This window comes from Saccopteryx bilineata, chromosome 8 (genome assembly GCF_036850765.1).
Source record: "Saccopteryx bilineata isolate mSacBil1 chromosome 8, mSacBil1_pri_phased_curated, whole genome shotgun sequence".
NCBI lineage: Eukaryota > Metazoa > Chordata > Mammalia > Chiroptera > Emballonuridae > Saccopteryx > Saccopteryx bilineata.
In genome coordinates, this window is record NC_089497.1 from 45683924 (window position 1) to 45703290 (window position 19367).

The window sequence follows — 19367 nt, forward strand, 5'->3', positions numbered from 1 at the left end:
GCCAGTTTGGAAAGCTGAGGTTGCTGGTTCAAAACTCTGGGCTTGCCTAGTCAAGGCATATATGAGAAGCAATGATGAGTTGATGCTTCCTACTCTTTGCCCCTCTTTTCTCTCTCTCTCTCTCTCCTCTCTCTAAAATCAATAAATAAAATATTTTTAAAAATGTGATGATAGACTGCTTAATATCCAAAGACTGCCCATACTCTAAATTTCTAAAAGTTTATCCTAGAGTAATTAACAAAATCTGAAGCAAAGTTTCTTTTTGTGTGTGTAAATGCTAATCACTCATTAACTTGAGACTGTGTTTGGATTATAGGTAACTACAAAAAAAAAAATGTGTTTATTTGTCCTGTGTTCCTGTGAAAAAAATAAGTCAAATATATGCTAAGATATATGTGACTTTAAAGAACTTAAACCAATACAAACATCTTAGAGCAAATAACCGAACTTGACCATAGAATAAAAATTAAAAGCTCATTTTATTAAATCTTCTCATTTTCTAAAAGTTATTTCCTACTGTGAATATAATGATAATAATCTCATTAAGAGCTTATATTTATGCCATTTCACAGTTTATCAAACACATGGATACAAAGTATCTTATTTGATTATAAAAATAGCTTATATAGTAGGCCAAGTAACTGTCAGTTACCTTCATTTAGTAGATCAGACTGTTTCAAGCTATTGAGATCTTAGTCTGTGTATTTATTGAGAATTCTGAATGTACTGTATCATCAATGAAAGTCTTTATGACACAAAGACTTATCTATAAATTTCAGCTAAAGATTTATCACTGTGTAAAAGTTATAATGAATTCTACAAACATGTAACCAGTATCTCATAAATCATCTATACTGGTCACAAAAATTAGGGGATATTTTAAAATGAATATGAAGCTATAAAGTATCTCCTAATTTTTGTCAGCAGTATATTTAAGTATATGAAAATAGACACACAACTAAGCCTGTTTGCATTGGTTAACACGGAAGAGATTTTTCTTGCCTAAATATTATCTCTTTTCTCTCTTAGAGACAGCTAAAAAAATTAAAAAACCAAAAACCAAAAATCTAGAACTGCATTGTGTCTTGCTTCATATAAATGAAAGAACACAAGACAATCAACTTAAAAAAATCAAGCATAATGTTATTTCAATAGATATTATGTAAATTGGATCCATATTAAAATAAAGTCACTCCATTTTCCATGACACTGTAGACAGGAGATCATATGGTAAAAAAAAAAAAAAAAAAATGGATGGGTGACAATCTCTTTTCTCTCTCCCAACTGAATTTTTAAAACTTTGCTGTTGACATATTTTCTAAGCCATACAATATAACTCCAATATTTTACTATATAGTTATTACATGCTGCATCCCAAAAATAGTTTTTAGGCCCTGGCCAGCTGGCTCAGTGGATAAAGTGTCGGCCAGCATATGGACATCTCAGGTTCAATTCCCAGTCAGGGCACAGAAGAGAAGTGACCATCTGCTTCTATCCCCTTTCCTCTCTCCCTTCTCTCACCCTTCCTTCCACAGCTAGTGGCTCAACTGGTTTGAGAATGGAAACTGGCACTTAGGATAGCTTGGTTGGTCTGAGCATCATCCTCAGGTACTAAAAATAACTTGGTTGATTCAAGCTTTGGCTCCATATGGGGTTGCTAAGTGGATCCCAGTTGGGGCACATGCAGGAGTCTGTCTCACTATCTCCCCTCTCCTAACCTAAAAAAGAAAGAAAAAAGAAAGAAAGAAAGAAAGAAAGAAAGAAAGAAAGAAAGAAAGAAAGAAAGAAGAGAGGAAGGGAGGGAGGGATGGAGGGAGGAAGGAAGGAAGGAAGGAAGGAAGGAAGGAAGGAAGGAAGGAAGGAAGGAAGGAAGGAAGAAAGGAGAAAGAGAGAGAAGAAGGAAGGAAGGAAGGAAGGAAGGAAGGAAGGAAGGAAGGAAGGAAGGAAGGAAGGAAGGAAGGAAGGAGAAAGGGAGAGAGAGGAAGGAAGAAAGGAAGGAAGGAAGGAAGAAGAAAGAAAGAAAAGAAAAGAAAAGAAATAACATGTTTTAACTTTACCAACTGATTTTGTGGATGAGTCCATCATTTTTGGTTGTTTGCACCACAATTCTACAAGTAATTCATCAAAATCAAATTACATAGCACTTGTGGGGCTCTGTCTTACTATCTTCCCTCCTCTCACTTTAAAAAAAGAAAGAAAGAAAAAATAGTCAAAAATTGTTTTCAAAAGACGTTCCTCAACCAGAAAAGCAGTGATTCTTAACATGTGTACATATGAGAATCATTTTTTAAAAAATACCTGTGCCCAGGTCCTAACCTAAACTAATTAAATCAGACTGTCTGAGAGTTGAGAATGTGTGGCTTTAGTATTTTTAAGGTCCCCAGTTGACTGTCATATACAGTCACGGTTGTGAATTGTCTAAAGCAGTATGTCTCTAAGTTTAATATGCTTATAATTCACTTGGGGGACTTGGTACAAGTGAATTCTGATTTATTAGGTCTTGGATAGACCTCAAGATTGTGGATTTTTTTTTTTTTTTTTTTGTATTTTCCTGAAGCTAGAAACCGGGAGAGATAGTCAGACAGACTCCTGCATGCGCCGGACCGGGATACACCCGGCACGCCCACCAGGGGGCGACGCTCTGCCCACCAGGGGGCGATGCTCTGCCTCTCCCGGGCATGGCTCTGCTGTGACCAGAGCCACTCTAGTGCCTGGGGCAGAGGCCAAGGACCATCCCCAGCGCCCGGGCCATCTTTGCTCCAATGGAGCCTCTGCTGCAGGAGGGGAAGAGAGAGAGACAGAGAGGAAGAAGAGCGGGAGGGGTGGAGAAGCAAATGGGCACTTCTCCTGTGTGCCCTGGCCGGGAATCGAACCTGGGACTTCTACACGCCAGGCCGACGCTCTACCACTGAGCCAACCAGCCAGGGCCTAAGATTGTGGATTTTAATAAATGACTATGAGATACTTAAGATGTGCATCTGCAGAACATACTTGTAGTAGCAGGGGTCAGAGGCTCACAAAGCATGGCCTAGTCCTGCAGCATCAGCATCATTGGAGAACTTCTTAGCAATGCAAATCTCAGAACCTCCCAGACACTCACTGAATCAGGGACTCTGAATGTAGAGTCCAACTCACCTATGCTTTAACAAGCACTCATGTAATTTTGATATACCTTCAAGAATGAGAAACACTGATTTTCAAAAATGATCTGCCTTAAGTCTGAACAACTGTCTTCTTATGGTTGGAAAATCACTAATAAGTCATATGGTTGTAAAATCACTAATAGTTTAACTATAGCAGTTTACAAATCAACAAACTTTCCAACTTTACCTCTATGAGCTTCCGTAAATAATCCCATATAGTAACTAAACTAGATAGTTTTAGCCTTTTATAAATAAAACTAAAGCTCAAAATATTTAAGGGATTTGCTCCAAGTCATGTTGTATGCAAGGATAGATCCAAAATTAGAGCCCACACCTTCTGAGTCTTACAAAGTAACAGGCAGGACATTCAGAAAAGAACAGGGCAAATGGCTGTAGGCCCTAAGTAATGACCTAAACAGAAGGACTCTCTAAGGCTCAAGTAATGACAGTGAGGAGTACAAGTGCACATTTAGGCAACCTCCTATCAGGTGAGTCACAAATATTTGTAAGAGGAGCACTCAGAGACCACAGCGAAATGCACTTATCAATTTTTAGCCCGAGTTTGCCACTATGTGGAACCAACTTCAAGAAACACAAATGGCCCTGGCGGGTAACTCAGTGCTAAAGCATTGGCCCAGCATATGAACAAACTGGGTTTGATTCCTTGGCACACAGAATGAGTGACTATCTGCTTCTCCCTCTCTCCCTCACCCCCTTCTCTCTCTTTTCCCCTTCCACAGCCATTGGCTCAACTGGTTCAAGTGTGGCCCCAGGCACTGAAGTTAGTTCCATTGGAGCACATCAACTTCAGGTGCTAAAAATAGCTGAATATTTGAGCTTTGGCCTCAGATGGGGCTGCCAGGCAGATCCCAGTCAGGGCACATGCAGGAGTCTGTCTCACTATCTCCCCTCCTCTAACAGGAAGGAAGGAAGGAAGGAAGGAAGGAAGGAAGGAAGGAAGGAAGGAAGGAAGGAAGGAAGGAAGGAAGGAAGGAAGGAAGGAAGGAAGGAAGGAAGGAGAGAAAAAGAGAGAGAGAAAGAAGGAAGGAAGGAAGGAAGGAAGGAAGGAAGGAAGGAAGGAAGGAAGGAAGGAAGGAAGGAAGGAAGAAAATGTTTAAACCTCACTAACTGACTTTGTGGATGAGTCAGTCACTTTTGGTTGTTTGTACTACAATTCTACAAATAATTCATCAAAGTCAAATTACATATAAGAGAAAAATCACTTAAATATGTGATTGTGTGTGTGTGTACATACTGAGGTGATTCGTATTTACAGAAACACAAATGATCATAATGTGTATTTGTCACATGAAACTTGCCTGCTGTGTTTCTCAGGCCATTAATGACAACAGATGATATTATTCACAGGGACACGAACATCCTTTAAAAACATGTATATAAAACCCTGGTCAGGTAACTTGTTGGTGAGAGCATCATCCCAACATGCTGAGGTTATGTATTTGATCCCCATTCAGGGCACATACAAGAGTCAAGCAATGATGGCATGAAGGAGTAGAGCAGCAAAATTGATGTTTCTACCTCCCTCTGTGTGTGCGTGTCCCTTCATCTCTCTCTGTAAATCAATATATTAAAAATAGTATATAATATGCTATATTCCTAGATAATATGTAGTATGCTATACTCCATTATTTATCAGATATATTTAATAAAAGATATTAAGGACAATGGATGGTTCTTAAAGTGTCAGTAATAACAAACAAAGTTTGATTACTTTTAGTGATTCAGTTACAGAACAAAATAATCTACAATTGTTTCAGGCTCTCCCTATAGACTCAAGCCCACAAAGTTTGTTTTCAAAGAGTGAATTGTAAGTGGTAGAAACCTACATATTGTGTCAGGAGTTTGAGTGCAGATGCCATACAGAAGGGAAGCTATTTTTTCCCTTGAAATTTGCACACAATTTTTACATTTTCTGGTCAATTAATCACATTCTTTATGTTGATTCTTCTTTTGTTCCTTAATGTAGAAACACATAGAGGGAACAAAAGACCTAAATTTTTGAAAACTTAAAAATAGTTACTATCTTAACTTAGATACTAAGTTTCTTACAGCCAACACTTATTAGGTACATTTACAATTTAAAACGAGAAAAATGTTATCTCCATAAAAAGTATTATAATATTCCCAAACATCAAATAGTCAAAATCATGAAATAAATAAAAATTTAATACCTCAAATTTAAAATATTTAAAGTCATAATAATGTGAAGCACCTGTATTTTATTATATATATATATAATTATGCTATATATCCTGATATATGTGTATTTGTAATTTTTACAAAGTTACTTTTTGAACAGATACCTTGAGATCAAGTATTTTATAAATATCTTTAGAGACACATGATGCTAATACAAAAAATATGCTCAGTGGGACTGTTGAAAATTAAATTTTAAAGGTTGGATTGGAACATTATCTAGTCCTACTTTCCCCTTGACTTCACAAGAGTGCAACATGGTTGCAATCTGCCGAGATTAACCAGGAGATGAATCACTATGGGTGCCTGTGTGCAAAGATAGAGGGTTGGAAAGCTCAGTGCTAGGACCTCACCCAGTAACTGATGAAGTCCTCCACTTGTGAGGGGTGGCAGTGAGGCAGATGGGCTTTGTTCAGAAAAAAAAAAAGCCACCTAAAACTTCTCCACAAATAAGTCCGGCAAATAACTGTGTCACATACTTCACTGCTCATACAAATATAAACACAAATTCTGGTTCAGTAGACCAAGGAAGTATCCCCAGATGCTGCTGCTGCCACGACTGGTCTGTAGATCATACTTTAATTATTTGCCTTTGAGTTGGATGATAGTACTGTGGTTTTCTTCAGCTCTTAAATAATCTCAGTAAGGACTTCATAAGGATCTACAGTCTTCTCTGGGAAACATCTGGCTTATGTTTATATACACGAGTATCTCTCTTTCCATCTAGTTTTGTCAACCTCATTCTATAGTCTCCCCCTCCAAAAGATAGAAATTATAGAACAAGACCCCCCCCCAAACTAGTGTATGCTTCTCTAGCAAGATGCATAATTATACACCAAAGATCATAATCATACAAAAATGAGCACAATTCGCAAAAGAAACACTTGTAAGGCAGTAAAGATAAATGTATTGGGGACTGTCAGCCAAACTTCTGTCATTGGATCACCAGAACTACAAACCACCCTTGTCTTCTGACACCATTTCAGATTATTCAGGGCCACAGACTCATTGAGGGAGAATTTTTCTTTCTTTCTTTCTTTCTTTTTTTTTTTTTTTTTTTTTTTTTGCTTGCCACTTAACTTTCACAGTGCCAAACATCTACTGTGACTTCCAATGAATCCAGTTCTCCTTCCTCTCCTCCCCTGAAGCTCGTGCTCTCAGTAAAATGTCACAAATAAAGTAGAAGCAAGCCTTTCCCAGGCTGGACTTGTAAACAGAACGCAAGAACACCATTCTTCATCAGGAAACTGACCCACAGAGCTTACTGGATTCAGTTAGAGATTGAGAAGGTCAGCTAGGAAAACAAAGGGGACTCTCTCGATAGTTATTTCTGATCGAGCTCCACCAACCCAGAAAGAAAGCCTTATCCAAGGCAAAATAAATGAAAATGAGGGCACCTTAGGTGAGAGGTCTGGGGAAGCAATGTACTCTCACAGGTGCCTTCTTTGCATGCTCTGCTGCTCTCCCTTCTTTCCCAAGGAATAAGTGCGACTATATTTATTCTCTTTTCTCACTACCCTCATTTCACACTATAATGTCTACTAAAGTGTTATTGCTTAAAATCTCCATTTGCTTTGAGCTGCAGACTCACAGAGACTAAAGACACATCTATATTATACAGAGATATTCAGGTAGTAAGACTGTCTCTCACAGACACAGACCTCTGTGCATACAGTCTGTGGAAGTATTAGAATACCTTTTTTTCCCTCTGAATTAAGATTTAGATGCTTATCTAACTCTTCACTAGCTACAGCTTAAGATATAGGAGTTGCTGATGTAGAAAGATCTTACAAAGTTCATAGGCATTTTAAATAAAAACTTAGACATCCAGGATATTTATGTCTCCCATACTTATTCTTACAATCAGTGGGAAAAAAATATTTCTAGGGAGAGCATGAATTTACATAGACTGCTTTAGTAGTGAAGGGTTAATGACGTTAGAAAGTATAAATTCTAGCACTGTAGACAGCATGCTCATGTGTTTGCAAAAACATTATCTGTATCATGTCCAAAACCCTCCGCAAACAGATAAATTACTCTATAAATCTTATTACTCCATGTGGATAAATCATACATGCAGGTTTATAGGGCTGGAGAGCTGGAAGGGAAAATCTGCTTAGGATACCAGGATCTTTGGGATCCATAATCATCCAGAGCTCAGGAAATGAAGAAAGGAGTACTTACACATTAGGGTTCCCTTAGTTTTTACAATCAGCAGCAACATACACACAACATAGTATGTACAGCACACACACACACACACACACACACTCCTCTCTAATAAGGCTAGAGATCCCAAAGCAGGACACTGTGACAGCCAACCAAATTTATTTTTGAGAAAGAGAAAGAAAACTTTGCTGCTGTAGGCAGCTCTGCCACAAAACTGCTCCCTGATGCCCGGGGTTTATGCACTCTCAGCTCCTTGCACACAGATTAGAGGTTTATTTTCTATTGTATACTGTTTATTTTATTGCCACAACAAGCAATATTAGCTAGATAGACAAAATGACACAGGGTCATTTTATTGGATAAGTGAGACTTTAAAAGCTCTCCAAGGAAAACATTTTCTTTCATTCTTTTTTCTCTTTCTCTCTTTTTTTAAATTTTTGTTAGACTGATGGAAATCCAAGGAAAGCTAGAAAAAAAAGGACTAAGGGTAGCGCTAGGTGGAGGAGGTTTAAAAAGAATAGAAACACAGGAAAAGAAGCTTGGAGCTTTGCAGAAATAGAATTATGGTTAGATTCCATTTGAGTTTCTCTAGTTCACTGTCCCTTTTAGGGGTCAAACTACCAAGGACTTGGGACTCTTTTTTTTCCAAATTTCAATCCCAAATTATATTTCAGAGTTTGGCAGAGCTGCAGAGATAAGACTTTGAGGTCAGTCATCAATTTGAAATATTCATTTTATGCCAGGTTAATTCTTCTCTATCCTCTGTGCTTAACAATCATATTCTTAAATAGCAGCAATTTGGCAAGTTCTTTTTTCTTTTTCTTCTTCCTCTTGTTCTCCTCTTCATTCTTTTGTTGATTTCTATCCACATTCCAAAAAAGGCACCATAATCAACCAAAGTTCTAAGATTGATTTATTGTCTCAATGTCAATTAGAAGATCCCTACAGCAAATCTCCTGTAGGTCTGCTGCTGGAGCAAAGAAAAACCTTGATATGCTTATTCACACACACACACACACACACACACACACACACACACACCATGGAGAATGCAGTACTGTATACCACTCTCTGAGAGCCATAATATAACAACTCTTCTTGCCCAATTAAGGAACCTCAACTAACTCTGAAGTGCAAAGCATCTGTAATTACAAAAAAAAAAGAACTGTCCAAAAGTCACCAATACCAGAGGGGAAGTCAGATTTTCTTGATAAGAGAAACAAGGTCCTCAGAACCAAATAACATGTAACCAGCCATACTAGTCCTTGACAGGTACCCGAATTCCCTTGAAATTTGTTGGTAGATACCTCACATGGGTCAGTCAGTAAAAGTCATAACATATAGGCGCGCGCGCGCGCACACACACACACACACACACACACACACACGCCTGCAGCACCAAGAGCTGGAGATCAGAGACACATGTGCGCGCGCACACAGACACACTCACACAGGCACACACACACATATATACAGTAGAAAAGTTGCCGGAAAGCCCTACCTGAGGATGGCCGTGTCCCCCTGCCTCACGGTGATGTTGTCCGTGCCTCGATTAAAATCCACGCTGCGAACAGGCAGTCCTGTGGGAAGAAGGCAGAGCAATCTCAGTAGGACCAGCGGCAACTGTTTCCGATCAGGCTGAACTCTGCCAACCATGGTGGCCACGCCGAGTTGCGGGTCCGTGTGCTCCGGGGTGTGTGTGTGCGCGCCGCTCAGCCAGGGGGCTTTACAAACAGAGGGCTTTCATCAGCAGCAAAGCAGAACGGGCTTGGCCAGTTTGTGGTCCTTTCCACTTTGCCTCTCTCTTTCCTTCTCCCTCGCTCAGTCTCTTTTCCCTCCAAGACTTAACAAAGCACTCATAAAGCCCAAGCAAGGGGGTGGGGGGTAAAGTCAAAGAAACAAGATTTAAAAAAAAGAGAGAGTAGAAATATAAAACTCTCTAGAAAAGATGAAGAGAAGGCTGCAGAAGGAAGGTGTTCTCTGCTCTGTGTGTGGCTGGATGCTCCTTTGCCAGTGTGTCAGTTGAGCTTCTTCCTCTGTAACCCACTTTCCTAGGCAGGCGGGCGGGTGGGCAGTGAGGGAGTGTAAAGAAACCCACACAGCAGTGGCAGCAGCCCAGTGTCTCTCCCCCTCCTCCCTTTCCTGTTTCTCTCTCCAGTCCCTCCCTCTCCCAGCGCAGCCCCTCCCCCAGCCCCCACGATTTCAACAGCCTCTCCGCGTCATCCGCTCCGCGCTCCCCTTGGCGTAGCCCCTCGCTTAGCACAACTGCCCCCTTCAGCAGCAGCCAGCCTCAGTGAAAGCCTGATGCACCTTTAGGTTGTCAGGACAACAGCTCCATCTGAGGCCTGGCTGATTTCCTTAAGAAGAAGGGAATGGAGCTCGGAGATACTGTGCAAGAGAAAGGGGAGAAGGAGAGAGACTCAAGCTGTAAAAGGACAGGAGCAAGAGTCCAGGAAAGGTGAGGGAAAGGTGATGAGGAAAGCAGGAAAAAGGAGGTGGGGAGAAGAGAAGGCAAAGCACGACCAAGGGAGTGAAACAGGGAAGGGCAAGAAAGCATGGGGTGGTGGGGGTGGGGGGGAACCTGCCCTCAAAGATGAGATGAGGAATGGAAAACAGAATAAACTTGACAGTGGAGGCTAAGGTTAAAAGCCAAAGTTGATTTCAAAGCTAAATATTCCTGGCAACTACCTTTTCAGGCTCACATCTTGTTCCTTCTTCCCTCTCTCTCCTGCGCTTTCTCTTACAGGATTAAAAAGGTTTATTTTCTCTCCTTCCTTACCCCCTCCCCCTCTTGGAGCCCCCTTATGAAAGATGGATTGGAGACAATGCTGGTATTGAGTGGTCTGGGGTGTGAATGCTTGGTTTGTCTTTTCCAAGTGCCAGCCTCAGCAGCTGATCCCTGATCCCTAAACCAACCTCACTCAGTCTCGCGCATGAGGAATAGTATTAAGGGTGATTGTTTAAACGTCATGCTGCAGTTGCTACCCAAGTTTCCACCGGCACTTTCTTCTTGAAAAGTTCATATGCAAGGCAGGGGATTTGTATCAGAAAGCATGTCATTTACAGAGGGACAATAAGACTGCATACAGCACTTCAGTAAATGGCTGACAGTTTATCATCATTTGTTATTGCTTCTAGTCCAAGAGTCAAGCCAAGTGATAAGGGCCATAGGGGCTAAAGCTAATAGTCACTCATGTGAGATCCCAAAACTAGTTAGTTATTAGGCATCTTTCTCAGTACTGATGCTGAGGATACAAAAATGGGAGTGGACCAGCCACGGACTTATAGAGTACATTGTAGTTATCTTTCCTATCCCTGTTTTAGTCAACCCATTTCTCCTGTTTGGAAGCAACAAACTGTTCCAGTTTCTTATACATCGTTTCCCAAATATTCAATTTCATAAAAGTAAATACACACACACACATACATATTCACATGTATTATGTTACCAGTCTTACACATAATTAGCCAAGGATATTTAGGGGAAAAAATATGTTTAGTCATTCTTCTCAAACCCACTAGAATACATGCTGTAGGGAGGCATTTACCACTCTGACACCCGCCTCATTTCCCCAGAATATTCAAAAAATTTATCTACTCCATTTTATCAATGTAAAAGGCAGATACACTCCTTTAGATTATGAGAGGAAAAAAATAAGACTTACTTTTCTTTAAAAGAATCTGAAAAGCTGGAGATAGAATTGTCAAAAATTCAAGATTAGTAGAGTTAATTTTTCTTGTTACTCTACATTACATTTATATAAATCAAGCTGTTCTATGTTGGGGCTGAAAGCAGTCCCCAGATGATATGCCAATGATGTTTCACCACTAATTTGTAACTAAGATGGTTAAAACTTAGAACCTATTTTGCCACAGGAAAAAAAAAAGGTTAATTGGTTGGTAGATCTAAAAAAAATTCCAAATTCTATGGTTCCCAGTATCAGTGGAAAAATTAGCTGCAAGTGTCAAGTAGAGATAAATTACATAACTCTCTGCAGGGAAAAGTGCACCCACCACCAACACCAGGTTTGAAAATCACCAGCAGTTTATTTATTTATATAGCCAGAATGAGAGAAGGTGGTGGTGGTGAGGTTGATAGGGACAGACAGGGTCACACAGACAGGAAGGGAGAGAGATGAGAAGCATCAACTTGTTATGGCATCTTTAGTTGTTCATTGATTGCTTTCTCATATGTGCCTTGACCGGGGGGGGGGGGGGGCTCCAGCCTAGCCAGTGACTCCTTGCTCAAGCCAGTCACCTTGGGCTTCAAGCCAGTGACCATGGGGTCCTGTCTACAATCCCACACTCAAGCTGGCAAGCCCATGCTCAAGTCGAATGAACCCACGCTCAAGCCAGCAACCTTGGGCTTCGAACCTGGGCCTTCAGCATCCCAAACTGATGCTGCATCCACTGTGCCACCATCAGGCCCCAGGAGTTTTCTTCTGAGCTTTTAAAGATGAAGGTTTGGCTTAGACAAAGGCTTAAGTATAAAATCTTCTTTGGGCGGGTTGTGTTTCTCCAGCATCAGGAGGAAAAAATGAAAGACATAAAGGACTGGGGCTGCTAGCACATCTGTTTTCATTGATGATGCTACTTGAATTGTGTGACTGTCTACCGTAGTGGAAACTAAAAACTCTGAGGGGGCCCTGGCCGGTTGGCTCAGCGGTAGAGCGTCGGCCTGGCGTGCGGGGACCCAGGTTCGATTCCCGGCCAGGGCACATAGGAGAAGGGCCCATTTGCTTCTCCACCCCCCACCCCTCCTTCCTCTCTGTCTCTCTCTTCCCCTCCCACAGCCAAGGCTCCATTGGAGCAAAGATGGCCCGGACGCTGGGGATGGCTCCTTGGCCTCTGCCCCAGGCGCTAGAGTGGCTCTGGTGGCAACAGAGCCACACTCTGGAGGGGCAGAGCATCACCCCCTGGTGGGCAGAGCGTAGCCCCTAGTGGGCGTGCCGGGTGGATCCCAGTCGGGCACATGCGGGAGTCAGTCTGACTGTCTCTCCCCGTTTCCAGCTTCAGAAAAATAAAAAAAAATAAAAAACTCTGAGGGGAAGGATCAGATATATCAAGAGTATGAGTATATCCTTGTATCAGTGGACTGCATTTTGAATAAAAAGAGAAAGAATTTTTCCAAGGCAAGGAGGAAGTATGGTGGGGTGGTAATACACTATTTTTTGTAGGGGATACTTACACATGGTTTATAACTAATGACTATACCAGTAATCTCAAGTTACCAGAAGGATTTGTCAGGTCCTAGGATAAAGCATGACATTTATTATACTAGGACACAAATAATTCATACCAAAGTAGTAAGAATATAAAATTTGTTGCAAAGCAATGAGATCTGGGGTTTGTCTCTACAATCATTCTGAGAAAAGGATGTATTAAGCTAATCAGGATTATAATCAAAATTAACATAGACATGCCTTACCTACTTAAGAGGTTAAAATCATAAGTATATATTATATACAAAAGTCATATAATGCAACTAAAGGCTTTTTTTTTTTTGTATTTTTCTGAAGTGAGATGGGGGGAGTCAGTCAAACAAACTCCCACATGCACCTGACCAGGATCCATCTGGCATGCCCACCAGGGGACAATGTTCTGCCCATCTGGGGCATTGTTCAGGCACAGCCTGAGCCATTCTAGCACCTGAAGCAGAAGCCATGGAGCCGTCCTCAGCGCCCAGGCCAACTTTGCTCCAATGGAGCCTTGGCTGTGGGAGGGGGAGAGAGAGACAGAGAGGAAGGAGAGGGGGAGGGGTGGAGAAGCAGGTGGGTGCTTATCCTGTGTACCCTGACCGGGAATCGAACCTGGGACTTCCACACGCTGGGCTGACACTCTACCACTGAGCCAACTGGCCAGGGCCTAAAGGATATTTTAAACATATTTTCATCAAATGAAGTCCATTTCTGGCCAACATTTATTAAACTACATTGACTTAATGTGTGCACTAGAAGACACAAAAAGAAAACTACATTTTAAAAATGCTCTCATTTAGACTTCTATAATTCAGAGTGGATTTCTGAACAAGTTCAAAATCATGAAGTTTATTATATAAGTTAATTATTCATTATCACTTACATCCAAGTGTAAAATGTAATGTAAAATTTACATCACTTCAAATACAACTTTCCTTTTTTTAATTTTTTTAGATGAGAGCAGGGGAGATAGTAAGAAAGACTCCCACATGCACCCCTATTGGGATACAACCAACAATCCTGTCTGGGGCTAATGCTAGAGTACCCAGCTATTTTTAGCACCTGAGCCTGATGTGCTCAGACCAGCTGAGCTAGTCTCAGCTCCCAGGGCCATGCTTGAACCGATTAAACCACTGGCTGTGGGAGAGGACAAGAGAGAGGGAGAGAAGCAAATGGTCACTTCTTCTGTGTGCCCTGACCAGGAATCAAACCCAGGGCATCCATACACCAGGACAACTTTGTATTCACTGAGCCACTGGCCAGGGCCCAAATACAATTTTTTAACCCAAGCCTTAGCAAAAAGGGACACTCTATATTGATATATATATATATATATATATATATATATATATATGAATAAAGAAATGGTTGAATGTCCAAGTCCACTCACATCTCATCATTTACAAAATAATAAATCTATTTGTGGGTGTACTATTGACTTCCACTTCAACCTTATGCTGTCTGAGAATCCTTTCCCTTTTCAGTCCCTTATGGAATCCTTCTGGTTTTCCCTCCTTTCAATAAGATCTAATAAATCCAACAGTCACTCTATATTGAGTAACTTATATCATCCTAATGGTCACTCCTCCAAATCTACTTCAATATTAACTCCTCCGCTTACTTTTCTAAGAAACAAAGAGAAAGAAACAACCAGTGAGTTACTAAAATTTATACAACCTATTTTTTTCTGTAAACCACTATATTCATTCTTCCAAGAGGGCTGGCAAAAATGAGCATACTTTCAGGTTATTTGTGAGGCAATATGGCTGGTAGCCACGTGAAACTGCCATCATCACCCAAGTAAGATGATCTTAACTACTACTTTAAAATAACATACTGCCATTCTAAAAGAGGCTTTAGAAGATTTTGGCACTCTCCAGGGACAAATGCTGCAGGAAAAACAAAACTGGCTAATGTCTGAGCATCCTAAAAAGCATGAAAGGTTTATTCTTCTGTTAGCTTTGGAAGGTAATAGGCTCACAGGAAATCCAGATGCAGCCTGGAATGTATAACTAATTTAGCTACATTGCTTGCATTTTATGCTAAAGATGTCTATAATATTATTAATATACCATTCTACATTTCTACAGTTGTAAGGTCTTAATCATAACACTATTCCTCTACTCTACTTTCATAAGTGGTATTAGCATTTCCATATGAACTAGAAATGCAACATTGTTAAAACTTCTCCTTAGGATCCCTGCTATGACATCTTCAATGATTTCATCATAATTTAACAATGTTCAAGTATCTCAGTTTATGCTCATAAGCATGGCACTATCTCGTGTGTTTCCTTTGGAAGTTGCCTCTTTCAAATACAGAAGTTTCTTTCACATGTGTCCTGCTGCCTAACAAAGTCAATCAGCTTTAAGTAAGACAGTTACATATCATTCAAATCCTTGCTATGGAACCCCCAATGATGTAAAACACTCAAACCATCCCCTTCACAATTAAAACTGCTCTTTCATGGTTTGCTTTTAGTTCATGCCTTTCTGAGCCATTGTTTTCATAATTGTCTACTGCTTCTTTGTTCACTCATTGTTTTGGTAGGTGTCAGGGCTTACTCAGATCTGTCCAAGTTCTCAAAAGCTCTTTGTAATTCTTGAGCCGCTGCTTGAGTCTTCCAATACCAGAAAACTTATTCTCACATACATGCCTTATTATTTCTCAAACATGTACTCATTAGCCCTTGGACCTTCTTCTTTTCTAGACTGCCCACTCTGCCACCAGGTACAAGGAGGTGGCAATTGCTAAGTAATGCTGTATCTGCAATGTTGCTGCACTTTTTGATCTTTACATATAGGAAGAACACCGAAACATCTGGGAAAATGGCAGTAGCAGCATCCTCATTATAGCAAGATGTGAATACAAGCAATTAATCAGGTGATTATGTTCTCCATTTATGACTGCCACAGTGACTTAGATTCCTACAGTCAAAAATTAGGCTACAATACAGTGTACAAATGATGCGTTATATAATTGTGCACCTGAAAGCTATATAATTTTGTTAACCAGCATTACCCAAATAAATTCAATAAAAAGGAAAAAATTGGGCCAAGAAGAAATGAGGAAGAGTAGAGACAGGTATATATTGACATGCTCAGTAGGTTTATGATTCATTCATTCATTCAGTATATTTTTATTGATGTGGTAGTAAATCAAGACAGACCAAGATGATATTCTCGTAAAACTTACATCCTTGAGGCAGAAACAGACACTAAACAAGTAAATACATATTAACATTATTTTTTAAAGTAAAGTCTACAAATAAAAATGTTTATGATATAGAAAAAAATGGCCTGGATGCTGATCAAGGGACTATATGTCCTGAAGTCTAAGAAGGCAGTCATGCAAATATCTATAAAAAAAGGCCCCTCAAAATAAAAGAAATGGCAAGTGCAAAGGCCCTGAGGTAGGAATAGGTATGTCACACACCAGGCATCTAAATAAGAACAATATACCTGAAGTGAAGTTTGTGTTTGTTATAAGAGATAGTTGAAAAAAGCAGATTAAATTAGAAATTGAGGAGGCATCATAATGAAGAGATTCCAAACTAAGTAATTTAGATTTTATTCTAGTGATTTGAATGGTATGAGATCTTAAGCAAGTGATTGACATAATCTGATTTACATTTTAGAAAGATTTGTTCTGAATACCACATAAAGAATAGATAGTAAAAGATAATGGTAGGAACAAGGAGACAAACAAAAAGAAATCTTAGTCATCCAGTGGCAACAGGCTTGGGTTAGAGGTTAACAATGGAAATGGAGAGATGACTGAGTTAACTTGACTTGTTCATAGTGAGAAGGCTTACATTCTCTCACAAGTGATCAATGTTTCCACATACCAGCATTCTTTCTTACAGCAATTGTTTAATTTTAGTGTTCCCTTGAAGGAACCAACACTCATCAAATAAGAACCGAAGAAATTTCAAATAGACTATTATTTATACTAGATAGAAAAAAAATAATGTGTTTCCATTGGTGCTTTTCTTCAAGTATAATTCCTCTTACTTTTTATTATGTTTATTACATGTTAATTAAATGTCATAGAAAGTGCTTTGTTACAGATTAAGAAGTACCTCACAAAATGAGCAGAGGCTATTTAACTGCTAAACTTTACTAAATATTTTCTTACATATTTATATTTATTTTGCAGGCAATAGCTACCCTAGTAAATCTTAATAGAATGCCTACTTAAATATCTTGAAGCTATAAATCATGTAAATAACACTAATATGTTTTCTCAAGAGTTTACTGACAATATTGAGCTGCAGGGCAAATCTATTGTTAGGTCATCACATTACTCAAAGGGTCCCAGAAGTTTGCCTGCTTGAAAGTATCTTTCTTTCTGTCTGACTAGGTGGTGGCGCATTGGGTAGAGCAGGGGTAGGGAACCTATGGCTCGCGAGCCAGATGTGGCTCTTTTGATGGCTGCATCTGGCTCACGGACAAATCTTTAATAAAAAAATAATAACATTAAAAATATAAAACATTCTCATGTATTACAATCCATTCATTTCCTACCGCTCATGTTCATGGTTGCAGGTGGCTGGAGCCAATCATAGCTGTCCTTCGGGACAACACCAAACTTTTATTGGATAATGCGTAATGTACACAGGTTGTTATATGGCTCTCATGAAATTACATTTTAAAATATGTGGCATTCATGGCTCTCTCAGCCAAAAAGGTGCCCGACCCCTGTGGTAGAGCATCGGCCTGGGACAAAGAGGAGCTATGATTGAAATCCCAAGGTCACCAGCTTGAGCATAGGCTAAGCCATGTTGAGCATATGATTGCTGGCTTGAGCATGGGATCACAAACATGACCCCATGGTTGCTGGCTTGAGCAAGGGGTCACTGGCTTGACTGGAACCCCCCCTTACTCCCACCCCCATCAAAGTACATTTGAAAAAAACAATCAGTGATCAAGTGTGGTTCCACAACGAAGAAGTGATGCTTCTCACCTCTCTTCTTTCCTGTCTGTTTCTGTCTTTCTCGCAAAAAAATAAAAAATAAAAAGAGTATCTTTCTTTACTATTTTCAGTGCTCTCTGCTTTTAGTGATGAATGCATGAATGTAGGAGCACAGCTTACATAACAGGAAGAGGGTTCAAAAGATATGTCTCATCAGTTGTGTTGCCATTTATAAAACAATTTATTAAAATAATATTTTTGAGACCTCTCATATGATAGACACTGTACTAAGCTCTGAGGAAACAATAAAAACTAAAATTGACACTACCTCATGCAATCTAATTAGGGCTATGCCATTCAAAGCTTCTCTTCGAGAAGTACCACACGTTATTTTTGTACAATTATAAGGCAGTCCTTTCAAACCTGCTCTTCATCACAGAACTCAACCAAAATTAATAAACACATATAACCAAACCTCTCTGTTGCTGACCAGTACTACAAAATAATAAATAAAATTCAGAGTTCCCAGGAACCCAGGAACTCACAAACAAAATGGTGAATGTAAGGTGAACACACATGACACAGATAATAAGCATGACCAGTGAGTGATAAAAGACTAAATTATAAAGGTGCAGAGCCTTTTCTGCTCAAATTCTCCAATGCCCTCCCTGGGAGGATATGGAAGAGAACAATGGAGGAACACTGCATCTTATGCAAAAGATGCAAAGTAAAACCATGAGAGCCGGCCTGAAACAATGTACCTGGAGGAAGCCTTACCTGACTAGCAGGGAGGAGGAGAGAGAGAAGGTTGGAGAGAGAAACTGCAAAATTGAGAATCCTGCATGAAAATCACACTTCTCGTCATCTCACAGAAGACTAGAGAGTGAAGTGAGATACTGACATTTGAGGGAGCTTAGGTTGGCGATGTAAATTTAGAGAAATGGAAGAAAAAGTAGAAACTAGAAGATTAATAAAGTTGTTGATGACATGATAAGAAAGAAAGGGATAAATGTCATTGATTATATTCACTATTGCTTTCTGATATTAATGAGACATGAAGTTCTTCCTAAAGACTGTATCAGCAATAGAGGGAAATTGTAGAAAAGGGGGTGGTGGTAGAGATGGGGAAAAGTTAGGATGAAAAAATGACTGGTTTTTGTAAATTGGGGGCAGTGAGGGTTTTGATAGGCATGTTAATGAGTGTGGCTTCATTTCGTATGCAAAAAGGAGCCTTTAAAATTTTTCAGGAAGCCAGTGACATAATCACATCTGTATTTTAAAAAGATAACTAACCAGCAATGTAGTGGAGACAAGTCAAAGTCAGGGAAGACCAGTTATAACGATTCTGAAATAGAACAAGCAAGAGGTGACAAGAGGAGGCCACAGGGCAATGACAGTGGAAAAGGAAAAAGGCAAAGACTTTTAGAGAAATTTCACAGGGGGACTGATGGTACTTGTCAATTAATTGGATATAAAAGTTAAAGAAACAGGAAGGGCAAAACAGTGTTCTGTATTTTTTTTTCCCTCGAAAACTAGACTGATAAAATAGGAGAAAGGATTTAAGAAGTTGGTTTTGAAGAATATTTGGCAATTCTACTTTTAGAATTGGTTCCCAGATTGGTACTTAAATAGCCTGAACCTCCAGATGGACATACTCAGGAAGTTGTCACGGGAATACCACCTTCTTCATAGGGCACTGTCTCTGAGTTCTGTAATAAATTAAGTC

At 39.8% G+C, this 19367-nt stretch overlaps 1 protein-coding gene across 3 annotated transcripts in view; it reads right to left on the minus strand.

Moving 5' to 3' along the window:
• The window catches only part of LSAMP (limbic system associated membrane protein), a 741157-nt gene extending 731536 nt beyond the window's left edge, over positions 1 to 9621 (minus strand). For 2 of the 3 annotated variants that reach the window (XM_066240926.1, XM_066240924.1), the window contains exon 1: positions 9031 to 9621. In XM_066240926.1, coding sequence (XP_066097023.1) covers positions 9031 to 9185 — 155 coding nt within the window. In that variant the 5' untranslated portion in view covers positions 9186 to 9621. The remainder of the gene's footprint in view (positions 1 to 9030) is intronic. The other variant, XM_066240927.1, reaches the window with a different exon arrangement.
• Between the last annotated feature and the right edge of the window lie 9746 nt (positions 9622 to 19367).